The 16874-nt window shown below is 36.7% G+C and overlaps 1 protein-coding gene across 1 annotated transcript in view; it reads left to right on the plus strand.

The window, feature by feature from the left end:
* USH2A (usherin) overlaps nt 1–16874 on the plus strand; it is a 747185-nt gene that overhangs the window by 550200 nt on the left and 180111 nt on the right. Inside the window, exons 47-48 of the mRNA XM_058533703.1 lie at nt 10131–10329; nt 13964–14132. Coding sequence (XP_058389686.1) covers nt 10131–10329; nt 13964–14132 — 368 coding nt within the window. The remainder of the gene's footprint in view (nt 1–10130; nt 10330–13963; nt 14133–16874) is intronic.

The raw sequence follows: 16874 nt of genomic DNA on the forward strand, positions 1-16874 counted from the left end.
CTGATCATTTCCTTGTTATCAAGTATATTTTATCTAGCCACTCCAACTTTATTTTGATTAGTGTAATTTCGAGTGATTTTGGATTGTTTCCTGGACATTTGGAATATTAGGTTGTGATCATCTGAGTTCTGTTAAAAATCCTCTGAAGAAGGTTGAAGTTTTGTTTGTTTCAGCAGGTGAGCCACTGGTTAGCTTCAGACTGCAAATTCTGTCTTGCCTTATGTGGTTAGTGCCTCTAGTGTCAGTTCATTTTTCAAAAGCTTTGCTGTGCCACCTTGTGTCTGTCCCATGTGTGAAACTCTCAGTTGTTAATCCGATATTTGGCTAGGGGATTATGTCATAGTTTAGATGTCAAAGACTTTGCTATGGTGCTCAGATTTCCTACGCATGTGAGGCAACCAGGCATGTGCAGCTTGGAGTTGAGTGGGGACTTGTGTTGGTTCACACACGGAATTAGAAGATCACCTAGCTTTCTCTTCTCTAAGATTTCTCCCACCTTTTCCAGCTCCCTTGGGCTTCCTTTCCCAGATCTTTAGCTCAAAAGACATGATTTCTCTTGGAATTTTAGCCTCCCAAGCTACCTCACAGTTTAGATAAATGGGGCTGTTTTGGAGGCAATGAGATGAGAGAAAATAGAGAAAAAAATAACAGAGATTTCCCCCACACATACATTCTTTGGACCACAGGGGCCCCTTTTCCTGGTTCCTCTGGACAATAAGATAGGTTTTTCTAAGGGTTTTAGATTCCCATTTGGCCACAGCTGCCATAGTGTAACTCCTTGGCTGGAATCATCCTCACTGCGGGACCCAGAGTTAAAAAGAGAGAATAAAACAAAACTGGGATTTCCCTCACATTATTTCGCTTTCAAGGCCTTTTTGTACTCTGGCCAGATAGATTGAGTTTCTCTAGTAGATTTTGTTTGCCCAGTGCACAGTTCCACACTGGGGCTGCTCTTGGGTTAAAGATGAGAGATAAAAGAGGAGAAAAAAATGGGAAACTTATCCTGTAATGTTTATTCTTTAAGTCTTGGCTTCCCTCCTGATCTGCCTCTATTGTTAACTTTTCAGAGTCCTCAGGTGGTTACTTATTGTCATTTGTGCAGACTTTTCAGTTGTAATCAGTAGGAGACAGAGGCTATAATAGGCTTATTCCATATTGGCCAGCACAGAAATTTCCCCTCCATCATGTTTTTCCTTATTTCAACACCTTTGTTAACTTTATTTTCTCTCTCTTTTTTTTGGTCAGAGATCTAGCAAAATCTTTATAGAAATCATTCACAAACAGATATTGGCATGTAAAACCTTTCCTTTCTTAAAATGATCCATCACAGTAGAGCAACGTTTTCCAAAGGCAAGACACTAATGAGCAGGTATAGGCTGCCAAGCCATTAATCAAAATTACCCCAACAGCAAAGCAGTTAGCCTCCTGTGTGCATCTTATTGTTTGTGTAATTTCATTGTACTCTGGCAATGTATACTTGTTAGATATGTTTCTATTTTGGTTAAAAAATCTTTTTATAATGCAAAATCAAATGTGAAATCCTTCCAGGTAAGTGTCAGTAGACTGGGTTTACTTCTATAATGTTTAGAATAATTTAGTTTCTATTAAGACATATATTTCTTAGATTTTTTGTTACTTTTGCTAAAATGTAGTAGTCACTAAAATTTAATTTCTGTATATTTTAATGACATATACAGAGAGCATACCAGCCTGTTTGATTATATGCGTGAAGCGCATCAAGTCATCTTTGTGTTCGGCCTTAACTTATACCTTGCTTTTGACTATGTCAGCCGCAGTACAAGCGCTTTTGAATGTTTTTCCTATTATCTACAAACCAAAGATGCCATAGCACCCAAAGGTAGAAAGAGCAGATGAGCCTTTCTAGTTCTATAAGCTGCTCTTCCAGAAACAAACTCTGCGTCTATGTTGCGTTTTCCATACTTGTCATATCATCATCAGATGCTTCTATATCCCCAAAGAATACTAACTACTGATCGATAGCCCGGACATGTCTGGCCATGGCCTACACGTGCCCTGGGTAGTTCATTTATTTGCCTTGGTGGATTTGCTAGAGTGGAATTTAATCAATAGCTAATTCGTTAATTCTGGTCCTCGAGAATGTAGACTACGCTGGATGAAGATGACTGGCTGGCTCTGGCTTTGACTGAAATATGACAGACACTGCAGCTGACAGCTTCACTGGATACTGGTTTGCCTTGGAAGTTTACTTATTTATTTTCCATGAATGGATAAGCTAAGAAAAAAAACATCAACAAGGAAGATATTTTATTACGTTACTGCTAGTATTCCAAAATTCATGATTTCCAGGCATAAGGCTCAAGGGAAAGCAGAGAGAGAACGCAGATCATGTGTTTCGTTGCCTTTAATTGGAACCATGGCAGTCTTTTCCATTCCATGTCAGTTTGGGGCTGTATTATTGATGAGAAGTCTGAGGTATAATGTCTTTGTAGCACTCACAAATAATTGTTTAAAAATTTGCCTGAAGCTGCTGAATGATATAAATGATATTTTTATACAGCAACTTTCGGAAGTCTTTATGATAGCAGCATAGGCTGTGTGTCTCTAAATGAAGGTTAAACCACCACCGTCATGTGTAAATCTCCATATATTTCCAAATTACTTAGCTTGGGGTTGAGTCTGGCGAAAGAGGTTACAGCTTGTGGAGAAAGAATATCCCGCTTTTTGCCTCACTAAATTTGAGGTGAGACTTTGGGCTTCTATTATTTTATACCATGACGTTGGATATCAGAGAATCTCTTCTATCCCTAATTTTCCCTCCCTGAATTTTTCAGTGATTGATAGCTTGAATACTGAAGTAATACTTTTACAGTAAAAAAAAAAAAATAAGCCATGCTTTATTTTTTTAACAGACAGAATGTGGGTTGTTGTTGTAAAATGTCAAATCAACTCTTCTTCACCCATATTCTAAACTTTCTCCTCACTGATAAAGACAGTTGGAGACAGCTTTTAATTTGGACAGGAATTTCTGTTCGGATCTTTAAAGGATATGGGAAGACCTCTTGAAAGAGATAATTTGGAATTTGGAGTATATTTAATACTGTAAAGTATTAAATTTTAATACTGTAAAGTATATTTAATGCTGTAAAGAGCCAATCAATAGTTTCATAGTCATAATGGCTTTCAGGAAGTATTATTGTTTTGAGGGCTAATGAGTTCTGATTATTAAACTCACTGTTTGATTAGGAGACCTTACAGGATATCGAGCTTATTCTTAAGACTCCGCCATCACTCCTTCCATTTCCTCACCTCCCTCTCTTTCACGAACTCCTTCTCGCTTCTCTACCTCTTATAGCTCCCACAGAAGCAGCCCAGTCACTGAGGGTGCCTTTGTGTGCCTCTCAGCAAAATCCAGCTTTTCTCCCAAATTCACTTTGGTCTTTAACTGCCACTCTGTCGCTGGCTCTCTGAACACTCATTGGCTTCTTTTATTGATTCCATTCCAAATCTATTCATAATCGTGGTGTCCTCAGCAGAAAGACTCTCCTTCCTTATCAGGTAGTTCAAAGATCCTCACAGTTTTAGTCATACTGATGTCTCAAAGACCTCTGGCCCTGTTTTCTGCCTAAACTCTAGTCTCGTATATCCAGTTGCCCATTGATTTTCTGTACTGATATCCAGCCATCATTTTCATACCCTCAAGCCTCAGAAGTTAATTCTCATCTAACTCATCATCTTTTCCAACATCCATTTCTGCAAATGCACCACTATCCTGAGTATTATCACACACATATATCTTTGAATTTTGTTAATCCCCTGAGTTCACTAAATATCAATTTTAGTATATTTTCTTTTGGAGCATCTTCTCTTATGTGTTCCTCTTCTCCATTCCCGCCACCACCACCCTAGTTCATGCTTTCATCATTTACATTTATGTAACTCTTAATTCAATGAGATACAAGGAGGAAAATCCTTTACTTTTTGCCCCCTACCTGCTGCCTTAAGCATAATCTTCTGGCTGTCCTCTCCTCAACTCTTAAAAACTTCTTAGGAACATCTTATGGCTTTCCAATTATTCTTAGTTATGAGTCTCACTTTGGTAATTAAGATTCATGATTAAGTATTAAAAAGTCCTTTCCATCTCCAGCAAAATATTAAGCTCACAGGTAGTTCAAAGATTCTACCATTCCGCAGGCTCAGGCCTGATCACAGCTTGCCCTGTCCCTCCTCCTTACTCTTTCTGTCCTCTTCCCTTTCATCCAGTGTGTCTCTTCTCAATGTTATTATTTCACTGCCATCACTGGGTGTCCATCAAAGCCCTCTGTGTGGGAGGTGACACTTTCTTGGACAATTGTATGTTTTCCTTGTGAGGTTCAGGATCTCCCCATACCAAAGTTCTCTGACATGAGTGTTGTTCTCTATAGCTGATGTCCTGTGGTGCCAGCAGAACAGAGCATCCCAAAGACTCTTCCTGCGTGAGTCCCCTCATCCCAGAAGGCTGCCATCATGAGCAGTGTACCTGTAAGGTAGCTCAAGCCTAGGCATCTTGCAAGGCATCCATGGCACATGAGAAGCTCACTCATCTGTGCCATGCTGAAGATTGATGGTGTGGCACTCTTATTTTACCCTATCATTGCAGCTGCTCTGGCCAATATCTGGCCATCAGGATTCTCTAATTGAGAAGCAAGCACCTTTCCTTTGCTCGTGTAGACTACCAAACCCCATGTCAAGCTGTCCCAAAACTCCTTACTATACTTCCCTCCAGGGACAGTAGCAGATTGGGCTACCAACCGACTCAATAAGTACCAACCATGAGAAGCAAGTGCTTCCAATTTCTCTTCTTCCAGTTTCTCTGAGTGACGTATTTAGAATGCCTTCCTCAGCCTAGGGAATGTTGGGTGGGCGGAGTCCAGGGGATGGATTTGATGTCACTCCTCACTAAATAAATAACTCCTCTTTTACTCCTTGGCTCAAAAACCTCCAGTGGTTTTCCAATGCACTCGAAAATGAATCCAAAGTTATTTCTATGTTCTACAAAATCCTACATGATCTACAATCCCCTATCCCACCCTCCCAACACCCACGTGATATCATTTTCCAACATTCTATCTCTTTCTCACGCCAGTCGTATCCTACTAGATTCTTTGACTGCCCTTCAACAAGCCAGGAATATGGAAGCCTTCAAGCGTTTACACCTCCTGTTCTCTCAGCCTAGAAAATCCTGTTGGCTTGCTCATCCCTTCTTTCAGATTTCTGCACAGAAGAGCCAGGCCTTCTCAGACCACCAACCTGATATATACTTATGTGTTTGTTTACTGTCCGTCTTTCCCCAGCAAAATGTAAGGTTTATGAAAGAAGAGACTTTATTGGCCTTGTTCACTGATAAATATAAAACAATGCCTGGCATACAAGAGGTACTTATCAAATACTCATTAAAGTTCCTACTTCCCAAAACTCTCCTAGAATTCTTATTTTTGGTTGGTTTGGGTGATGGATAAATGTTAAAGGGCAGTTTTATCCTCAGAAATCAGCAGAATCTTGCTGTTCCCTTTAGAAGTGACATACTTATCACTCCTAAATGGAGGAACTCATCATCCATCATCCTCAGTGTGAGGCTATAGTTGAAATTCCTGAACAAGAGAAAAAGCACGTTCAACGTTTCACACTTGAGTTACTAACGTAGCTCACTGACATTTCTCTCCACCCCTGGTCTCTTTCACCATAATCTGCAGGTTATTAATTCTAAAGGGGCTTTTTATTCTGCTAGTGACCACACAACACAGTCATCCTGTGTTGATAGTTTCCCTATCAAACTCCTCAACGTGGTATTTGAGGGACTCCAGAAACTTTCTTCTTGTTTTCAAATCGACCTCCCATTATTGCTGGAGGTGGGTCATTCACTCATCAATTTGGTCACATTACTTTTCCGTATACGGCTAGGCTGAATCCAACCTCTTACTTTTTATAAAGAAAAAAACTTATTTAATTAATTTTTGAAGTAACATTGGCTTATAACATTATATAAATTTCAGGTGTACATTATTATGTTTTGACTTCTGTGTAGACTACATCGTGTTCACTACCCAAGGTCTAATTACCACCCATCACTGTACCCATGTGTCCTCTTACACCTTTCGCCCTCTCCCCTTCCCCCTTCCCCTCTGGTAACCACCAATCTATTCTCTGTGTCTATGTGTTCGTTTGTTGTTGTTGTTGTTTTATCTTCCACATATCATTGAAATCATATGGTATTTGGCTTTCTCCATCTGTCTTATTTCACTTAGGATAATACCCTCAAGGTCCATCCATGTTGTTGCAAATGGTAAGATTTCATCTTTTTTATTGCTAAGTAGTATTCCAATCTCTTACTTTTGCTTATGCTTATCTTCTGGTCCAGAAATCTTCCCATCCTCTTATTCACCAATTCAAGTCCACATCCACTTCCCCCATGAAACCTTCATTATTTAGTCTAGGATACAGTGATCTTTGTTCATGTGTTTTTGTAATACTTGAAGCCTGAACTACATATGTAAACATTTGATTTGACAATCCTCTAAAACATTTGACATGCTTCAGGTAGGCATGTTTTATATCCTCTATTACTCAAGGACACAGGGTTTTGTCTTTTAATTTTTTACTTACTGCAAGTTATGTTGAACTTTCTAGTAGATAATTAAATATTCAGTGACTTGATTTGAGAGCAGAGAACTAATATTTTCACCATATTAAATTTATTTAGTCTTATATTAAAAGTGTCCTGATCATTTTTGATAACCTAAATCTGGAATAGTATTGAAGAACTTGAATGTTACATAAATGATTGACAAAAATGACCAAGTTGAATAGGAAACAAACCAAAAGAGATCTGTATAAATATGATCAGGGAATCTGGAACTACTTAACCTATAACAATTTAGAATGATATCTTAAAGTATATGAAGATTTTTTTTTCCTTTTGGCCCAAACAAGAACATTTTGACAAAACGGTGATAAAATATTAGAAAAAATGTTAAAGGGCGCTAGTGGGAACCCTAACTCTTCATAAAAATTCTGTCTGACCTGTATCATTTTAAGATTCACCTGTATCGAGACAGATAATAAAGAAATGATTTTCCCATACTCCTTTCTATCTTCAATGTTATTTTGTCCTTCTTGAAGTAACAACTGGAAGTAATGATTATTGTGAGGGAGGGGCACAGCAGTATACAGTAGTAACAGAGATAGAATAGTAAATCTACTGACAATATGACAGAATTAAAAAAGAAATATCTGTAACTAGAATGTCTGAATACCCAATGAATCCGTGTACCAAAATGTGTGTAGATGTGGTGGCTTTCATCAGAAACTTTGTTAAGGTAGCTTAAATTCCAGTCCATGGTGCTCTGGAAGCTAAATAAATAAACTCTAATTGTTATTTTATGAATGACTCTACAATAAAAGATCCATTCAAGTATTCAAAGTCTATGTTTCTGCATGAACATAACGATCTTTAGTAATCTATACCAAAAAGCTTCAATTGGTTTCCCCAATGTGTAACATTCCTTCCTATGGATTAAGAATGTTTCTTTCATTTCACTCTAAACATCAAAGCAATGAAACCATTAATCCAGTTAATAATCATGCACATTTCTCAGAGACGTCTTTCATTTCAAATCAGCAACCAAAAGATTTTTAAATGTCATTCTCTTAGGTTCTAACGAGAGACATAGAGGCATTAAACGCGCTACTCTTCTCTGATTGTTTACTTTCGTGCACCTGACTCAGATCCTCCAAAGCAAAACTGTTCATGTTATCCCTAAAAGTATAGATGGTTTCGCTTCACAGTTATGCTGTGCAAGAAAGAGAAGTTACAATGGCTTGTGTTCTACACGGTATTTTCTAGACCTTACTTGTTCACCACCTCTTGTGGAAAAGTCAGACTCTTGAATGTCACTTAAATGTAGTCTTTTCTGTAGTTGATTATGCAATGAATACAAAAGAGGTATCTGCAAAATGTGGAATTAATTTTGAGAGTTGGATAAAGACTTTAGAGTAATAATGGTGGCTATACAAGTCACCTATGAAACTGTTCTCTCATAGGTGACATTAATTTCCTATCTACAGAGTCATATTAGTGAATGTGCTATGTTTGTACCCCCAAGAAAATGAAATAATAATTTTCTTTTTTTTTTTGAGTAGTCTATTCAAATGTCAAGGTTTATCTTGTCTGAGGCTTTTTAATGTAAATGTTTGGGCTCAATTGAATTCCTAATATTGTGATGACACTTGGAATTCTGATAGATTCCACTATTTTCCCCCTAAAGATATATTTCTTCCTAAAATAAAAGGTATAACAAAAATATTATTTTACACAATGGCAGAAAAGTGGTCAACATAAATTATTATGAGATTTTTACTGTAAAACCTTTAAAGTATAGGGAGTAAGCTCATATGTGCTTTGCTCTCTTCCCAAGTACCTGTGGAATGTTTTATATGTAAAGGTACCCTGTAACTATTTCTGATCGGTTAATTGTTATAGGTGGAAATTCTAAAACTATAAAAAGAGACTTAATCTTGAATGTCCAAGTTCCACTCTCTTTTTTTGAGAACAATAAGAACAAAAATAATTACTATTTTACATTAACTTAGTGTTTTGCAAATAGTAGGCTTTCCTTGCCATGATAAATTACAAGAATACGTCATGTCCAAATCTCTGGGGGTTTATTAAAACCCTTAACTACTTTCTGATTATTAAATAGAGCTTATTAAAAAAAATGCTAGAGACAGGATGAGTGTGTCATCTAAGCTGTATCATTCTGGCGCATAGACCTCAGTGCAGAATTAAAGTTCTATAACATTAACCTGAGAGCAAATCATTTTATTCAGGTTGACTCTTCTGTGAACAGCTTTATGTTATGATCTCATTCACTACAACAAATGAAATATTAATAAGTCACTGAAAATGCTGTAAAGTTTTGGTCAGATGTTATGCCCTCATTGTATACCACCACCTGCCCCCCGCCCCCCACCCCGAGAAAAGTATACTTATATTTAGAATGAAATTGTGGCTCAATTTTTAATTAAAATCAAACATCTTCAAGAACATGATGATGTAAAGGTATTTGTTATGGGAATCTCCAATTCCTGTATTTCTGACCACAAAACATATCTGACCACAGCATTTAAAGATATAATAAAGAATTTAAAGAATTATGTATAATTTAAAGACCACAATACTTAAAGGTATAATAAAGAATTATGAGAGAAATAAGTCTGGGTAAGTCAAAAATTAAGATATATCAAAGTAGATTATATTTGGAGGAAGTTTATCAATTTTATCAATTGATAGAATTTATCAATTTTATTTATAAATAATTTATTGATTTTTAAATCAATCGATAACAAGATTTTATCAATTGGGGCATTTATTTTGGGGCCACAAGTAACAAAACACCCAACAACAGAGGCTTAAGTAAATAATTCTAGAGGTAGATTGTTGTTGGCGTTGGTTCAGCTATGCCAAATACGTAGCATCCTTGTGATTCTTATGAGCTTTCTCAAATGGCTGCAAGATGATTGCTAAAGTTCCAGACGTCATGTTTAGCAGAAAGAGAGAGAAAAAGAAAAGGTGACAGCTGTATCAGAGAGATAAAATTTCCTAGGAACCTCCATAGGCATCCCACGTCTTCTAGTTACATCTCTTGGATCACATCACTAGTCCTAGTTGAGGGAAAGAAGGCAAAGGAGAAGAAAATGATTAGGCCTGACACAGGTTCTTACTTTTACCCTATTTACTAAGTCATATTACTTGTGTCTTATTTTTAATGATCAAACCAAAATTTTCTGTTGATTTTCTTGAGCCAAAAATAATGATATTTTCTTGTTGTCTCTGAAATGTAAAGTGGGAGACCACTGGACTCATGTCATGTGCTATTCTCCTGAAAGCTTAAATAGTTTTGATTGATTTTCAAAACATATTATATGGTAGTAGTGTATATGAGTCTATCTATTAGTGTATACATATTCTTTTGCCGCATCTTTTTAATTAGGAAGTTGTTGATGAAACAGACCTTTTGACCATTCTGGAAGATTAATTGAAAAGTAGCTGAGGGTGAGAACAGCAATGTTAAATGTTGTCTTTTCAGAAGTATTGATTATTCTATCCATTGCAGATCCCTTCACATTGATTGGATGTCTCCAGGGAAACCAAATGGCATTCTTCTTGGATATGATCTCTTACGGAAAACATGGCGTTCTTGCCCTAAAACCCAGAAGTTAATGAAGGACCACAGTGGTGAATTCTGCAAGGCAGTGAAGTGTCAGAAACCTGAAATGATCTGTGGACACAGGTGCTATTCTCCTGAAGCTAAGGTAAATCTTTTCAAACTAGTCAGTGGAATGTGTTTTTCTCGCTAAACATCTAGGTGAAATCATTCGCCTCTTAAACCATAGTTTATCACAATCAGTATTTCCACTAGCCTATCAAGAAGATCTTGTGGAAAAGAAGGATGCTTATAAAAGTCCTATCTTCCTCATGAGTATATTAGCCTTCTCATCTTTCATCACCTTCACAGGAAATATTAGTTTATTGAAATGATAAGGAGTCTCCCCAGTTTGTATTTGATTGAGTGACTTGAATTTTCTTTACAACAAATCCATTCAGCTACAAGTGGATGTTTGTTTAAATGACACTGATGAGTAACTGTGAACAGGACCTTTCATGGTTTGTCAGAAATATTTTAAAATTATGGCCATTTGCAGATTAATGTTCATATTAGTTGCAGTTTAGGAATCGGATCAATAATACAGCCAGACAGAGGAGTTTGTAAATGGCTTTTATTGACCTACAATGCAGAAAATCCTTAATTTGATGGTAGGATTTCATATCATGAAATAATGTTCCTATTTGTCAACAACAATATCATGCATTTAATGACTAAAGCTATTACTAAATTCAAAAGATTCACTGCAAAAGGACACAGTCATTAAGAAAGTGAGTTGTTGAAGAAATATGGATCAAAATACAAATTATTATGGCTGACACTGGCTAAGCAGTAATTATTATCCAAGGAATGTCATAAAACTAGCAGTTACTAAGTATATCTTTTTTTTGACACTTAAGCTCCAGAGTTATCACTATGCCTAAGTTTTACGTCACTTTAGGCCATTAAATATGCACTGTCTGATGAACATATTTTTATAAAATGAAATTAAATTTAGGATTTCTGAGTGGAAAAATGCTGGAATAAATTTGCCCATTAAAAATGTTCTCCAGGAGAAAGAAAGATAATTTTGATGCATTCAACAGTCTTGCTTTTATTTTAAAGATTAAGGACACACAAAGTATTGTGAGTGAAAGAGAATAAAGGAAGTCAACTAAAATCTCAAGAGAAAAAAATTGTAAGTTTCTGTTTGGGCTTAACTATGAATACGTATTTCCTGGGTGAGAAGTTGGAGAGAGGTAGGAAAGAAACTTTTTGTGAGTTTAAGAACTTTTCGGCTAAATCACAATAAACATCAGGAGGACATGAAATACTTATACAAGCTTCACCATGTGGTTACAGCCACTGTTCTCAAACCGCATTGAGCATCAGACCTGGCGGGCTTGTTAAAACACAGATTTCAGGTCCCACCCCCAGAGGCTCTGATGTAGTAAGTCTGAGGTGGGGGCAGTGAGAATTCGCGTTTCTAACATGTTCCCGCGTGATGCTTCTGCATCCAGTCCAGGGGCCACACTTTGAGAATCACTAGATTACAGAACTACTTTTGGAAACCGTAGAGCAAGGAACAGGCTGTCTATCTGATTATTAGCTATACATTTTTCTGCTCAAGTTACTGAAATTTCTATGTATGTTTTCTGTGACAACTAACTTGAAGACTGATTTAGAGGATTAAGAAATATTCTGTTCATGGGGAGACCTCTCAAGACAAATAATTGCTTGAAAATATCCCCTTTGGGACCGTGAGCTAAACCAGAGTGAGTTAGAAGAAAGATATGGGTTTCACGTGACCGAAGGAGCCTGAGGATGGCACTGACAATGAAAGAATGGAAGTGAGCCAATCTTAACGGCCCAACACTAAATAGATATTGGAGTGAAAATTTCAAAAGAGGATGATAAGTACCGGAGAAGCTTGCTGAATGAAAAGGCTGGATGTGCTTAAGTGTTCAGAAACACTATATGTGAATGGGACTTCAATAAATGCTTTAAGACCATACAACAAAGGGCAAGATTTTAGGTCACCCATCATAAAAATAGAGGGAGATATGTGTTGTATCACCCTGAAAGCAAAATGCCCAGCATTCCTAAATCCCAAATAAACACACAGAGAAGGTTTTTTGCTTAATTCTTAAAAATGGGGCGTAATTTTGGGGTTGGCCTGGTGGCGTAGTGGTTAAGTTTGCACTTTCCACTTTGGCACCCAGGGTTTGCAGGTTCAGATCCTGGGCGCGGGCCTACACACTGCTTATCAAGCCATGCTGTGGTGGCATCCCACATACAAAATAAAGGAGTATTGGCACAGATGTTAGCTCAGGGCCAATCTTCCTCACCAAAAAAAAAGGGGGGGAGTATAGTTCAAAATTTACTTTTCACACAGAATATTGCATCAAAAGGAGGACTCATCCAATTTATCCTTAGAATTAGCCTAATTTTGAATCCTCGTTGCTAATAACTAAACACAACAAGGGAAATCATTACAGTTGGTTTAACAGGACCACCTGAGGAACCACAGGGATAGATTTTGAATTTAAGAGCCCAATTTCTTTGCTCTTTGGTGACTTTTGAAAAATGGATGAAGTCCTAAGCCAGTGGCCCTTTTGAAGATGTAGAGATTCCACATTCTACTGCCCTTGTATTGACCTTGATTCAAATGTTGGTGTAGGCTGGAAGCAGCAATGAGCAGAAAGGAAAAAGAGAAATGCCTCTTAAAGAGTGGTTGATTTTGCCTGCCACAGGAAACATCTATCTATTTTAATATAACTTATGCCAAGTATGGGTTCTAAGACTACATTTCAGCAACTATTCAGTGTTTCATTTGTTGGATGTACAGAGTGTCAGTCTCTCAGACCTCAAGTGAGCACGCAAATAATTATTTGATTGTTCAAGCACGTAATTTCTTCCAGAGCTCCTGGAGAAAAAACATTGTTAACAGGGCTTTTCAAAATTAATTTCCATATAAATTTTCTTTTTGTTAATATAGTGAGATATATATATGTATATTTGTGTAGTATGTATATATATATAAATAAATGTTGGACTTTATTGAGATTGCTTTGTCTGAAAATTGGGTTCATAAACAAGTGATTCTAGAAATTATAAGGAAAATGCAACTTATTTAAAAAAAAAGAAAGATCAATGAGAGACAGGTTTGCATGGATGTGGTGTATTCAAATTAAACAATCTTTAAAATAAAAACATATATATGAAGGAAATTGCTCACTTATAATTCTAAACCATCTTTACATTGGAAGCACTGACATTCAAAAGATAATTCAAGGGGCCAGCCCAGTGGTGCAAGTGGTTAAGTGTGCGCGCTCTCCTGTGGTGGCCCGGGGTTCGCTGGTTCGGATCCCAGGCTCGCATCAACGCACCACTTGTCAATCCATGCTATGGCGGCTGCCCATATAAAGTAGAGGAAGATGGGCATGGATGTCAGCCCAGGGCAAGTCTTCCTCAGCAAAAAGAGGAAGATTGGCAGATGTCAGCTCAGAGCCGATCTTCCTCACAAAAAAACCCAAAAAGATAATTCATATTTATATAATATTATAATAGAGCACAAGTCATGGTTGGTTGAAAGCTCAAAAAGCTACATTATATCAAATAGCATTTATGGAATTTGATGCTGAGAAAATGTAGCTTTTACACCTTTGAATTTTTATCAGGACTATGCTACCTTTGATCTCAGATCAAGGCCTTATTAGAAAATAAATACATCACATAAAATATGGTGGTATAATACTCTTAATTAAACCGATATTTCTTTAAACCTGATTCTCCACTTCCAGGTTTGTTGTAATGGAGTTCTCTACGACCCCCAGCCTGGACACAGCTGTTGTGAAGAGAAGTATGTCCCATTTGTTCTGAATTCAACTGGAGTTTGTTGTGGTGGCTGGATACGAGAGGCACAGCCAAACCATCAGTGCTGCTCTGGGTATTACGTTAGAATTCTACCAGGTGAGGATCATTTCCAGGTGAACTCAGTAACCTTGGGAACCAGAAAATGCAAACATGATTCAAGTTAGTGAACTTTTTCAAGCGCTTCTCCAACAAAAACTGAACCACTAACACATAGCAAATGGCCGGCTTTAAATATCATTTCTTCTTTTGGATTTGTTGAAATATAAGCAAGGATAGATACAAAATTGAGAGGGAATACAAAGGAGTTCTGGTATCTACTCCATAAGGAAATATATCTGGATAGCTGGGTAACTCCCTTTATTTTATGACTTTATTCACATGGCTAAGTATTTTCACCATAAACGCTATGAATTTGTGTTCCACTCCACAAAGCTGTTCTCCATTTCCTCCATTTCTATTCTGAACGATGCATGCATTGTTTCTGGGTGGACTATTACCACAAATTCCATTTATCTAAGACTAGTCTGCTGTCGGGCTAGGTGGGGCAGAAGGAAGGATAAGGGGCAGCAAAGAGTAGCAAACAGGGATTTTTCTCTCCTCACCTTTTTTTTTCCTTCTGTCAATCAAACAACTGAATAAGACATTTTCCAAATTTCAACTACACAAAACAATTGTCCAGTGAATGTAATTGAGAATAAAAATAATAACAATTGGTATTTATAAAACACCAAGTCTCTGGCAGGCTCTGTCGTCAAGTCTTTGTATATGATACCCTATATATCTTTCACAACTGTAGGAGATTGGTGTTTTATCTTAAGTTTAAAAATAAGGAAAGGGTTCGGAGAGGATCAATAACATACCCAGATTCACATAGATGGGAGGGAAGAGCTGAAATGCAAATCTCAGTGTGTTTCTCTAAAATCTATGCTCTTTTGCACTCTACTTATTCTGATATAACCAAAACGTGTTAATACCGTTTTTAAATGACTATTCCAAACTTCTAAACGTCTTCATTACTGCCACTGTCAGTTACTATTTATCCTGGAAAAGCCATTGAGAACACACATTTTTTTTTTTAATTGAGGTAACATTGGTATAACATTATGTAAATTTCAGGTGTACAATATTATAACTTAGCATCTGTAGTATATAGTCTAGCATGAAATTTATGGCCAAACAGCTAGTTAACTCAGGTATTGTTCAATGTATCTTTGTGTTTGGTATAAATATATCCATCCAAGGTATGTGAAAGGAGAAATTGTCTCACCCAGCATCTCTTTTGCAAAACACTAGAGCAAAAGGGGAAGATGAAGTGATTAAATACTATGCAAGTTTATTCAAGGCAAAGATCCTCTATTCTTCATAATTTTCCCTCAAAATTAATAGAAAAATTTGTTTTTGTAACAGTACTGTTATTTCTGATTCTCGTGCAAAAATATTTTCATAATTGAATAACTCTTAATCAACTGGATTTTCCAAGTAGGAAAGCACAATGGTGATGGAAATAAGGATTTTGCAGAATAGTGTTAACTTCTTTATATCACAAATTATAGTGTTGGCAACTAATCACTGTCAAATGCTTTATGCTCTCAAAATAATTTATACTTTGGGAATTTTTAACTATACTTTCTATCTTCCCTCTCCTGCAAAGAATTGCCTTACAAATTATAATTACATACAGGAGATGGAAATTTTCTGTTGTCTCATTCTTCCCATTCTTCAGACCAATAGACCATATTAGGCTTTTCTCTAGTCTAGCATAGAGCTAAATAATAGTGTTTTCATTTCTAAGTCACATCAAAATTTTTGATAAGTTATTATTTGCAATTAACTGTTCAAACTCTGGAAAATATCATCTATTCCTTGAAATTGGTGAAAAATACTTGGTTGCATTTATTGTGGCTATTAACACTGTCACTTTACTCAATCCTAACACAAAAAGACAGATTTTAAACTAAGAAAACAATCTACTTTTGTTCTATTTCCCAATAAAATTTAACATTTTTTCCCTGAAGATGAAATATGCCATGGAAGCTCAAATGTCATTTATTGATATTATGTGAAACTTTTTTTTTTTTTTTGGTGAGGAAGATTAGTCCTGAGCTAACATCTGTTGCCAATTCTTCTCTTTTGCTGAGGGAGATTGGCCCTGGGCTAACAATTGTGCCCATCTTTTACTTTATATGTGGGACGCCTGCCACAGCATGGCTTGATAAGCAGTGCGTAGGTCCACGCCTGGGATCTGAACCTGCGAACCCTGGGCCGTGGAAGTGGAGCGGGCTAACTTCACCACTACGCCACTTGGCTGGCCCAATATTATGTAAAACTTTTTAACAAGTAATTTTTAAAACAAGAGTTTTTAAAACCTCCATGATCTGTATCTTGACACATGCTCACTCAGACCTCAAGCATTTTAATATCTGCCAAACTGTTGAGCACGGCCCGCATTTGGATTCCTTTTAAATAGTTCATTTTTCACAGTATTAAAATGCCTACCATGGTGTCAAGAAAAAAAAATTCAGTCTTATAGAATAATCGAAAATACTGTTTTGCTCTAATCATTAATCTCCATGTACATGAATGAAGACAATGTATTGTGATCTCTATCCCCAGCCAGTGGTCTTTGTTAACTACTTTAACACTGTTTACATCAAGAAAGAAAGGACAGTGACCCCAAACCATCTTGTATCTAAATGTAATTAAAATTCAATCAGTAGTCTACCACTTCAAGGCTGAGATGGTACTTTGCTATTTATAGATGTCTGAAATATTGGTTAATAATATTTACTTCATTTTTTCCTCACAACTTTTCTCCATAGCACCCCATAACAAAGAGTA

The sequence above is a fragment of the Diceros bicornis genome, chromosome 38 (genome assembly GCF_020826845.1).
Source record: "Diceros bicornis minor isolate mBicDic1 chromosome 38, mDicBic1.mat.cur, whole genome shotgun sequence".
Taxonomy (NCBI): Eukaryota; Metazoa; Chordata; class Mammalia; order Perissodactyla; family Rhinocerotidae; genus Diceros; species Diceros bicornis.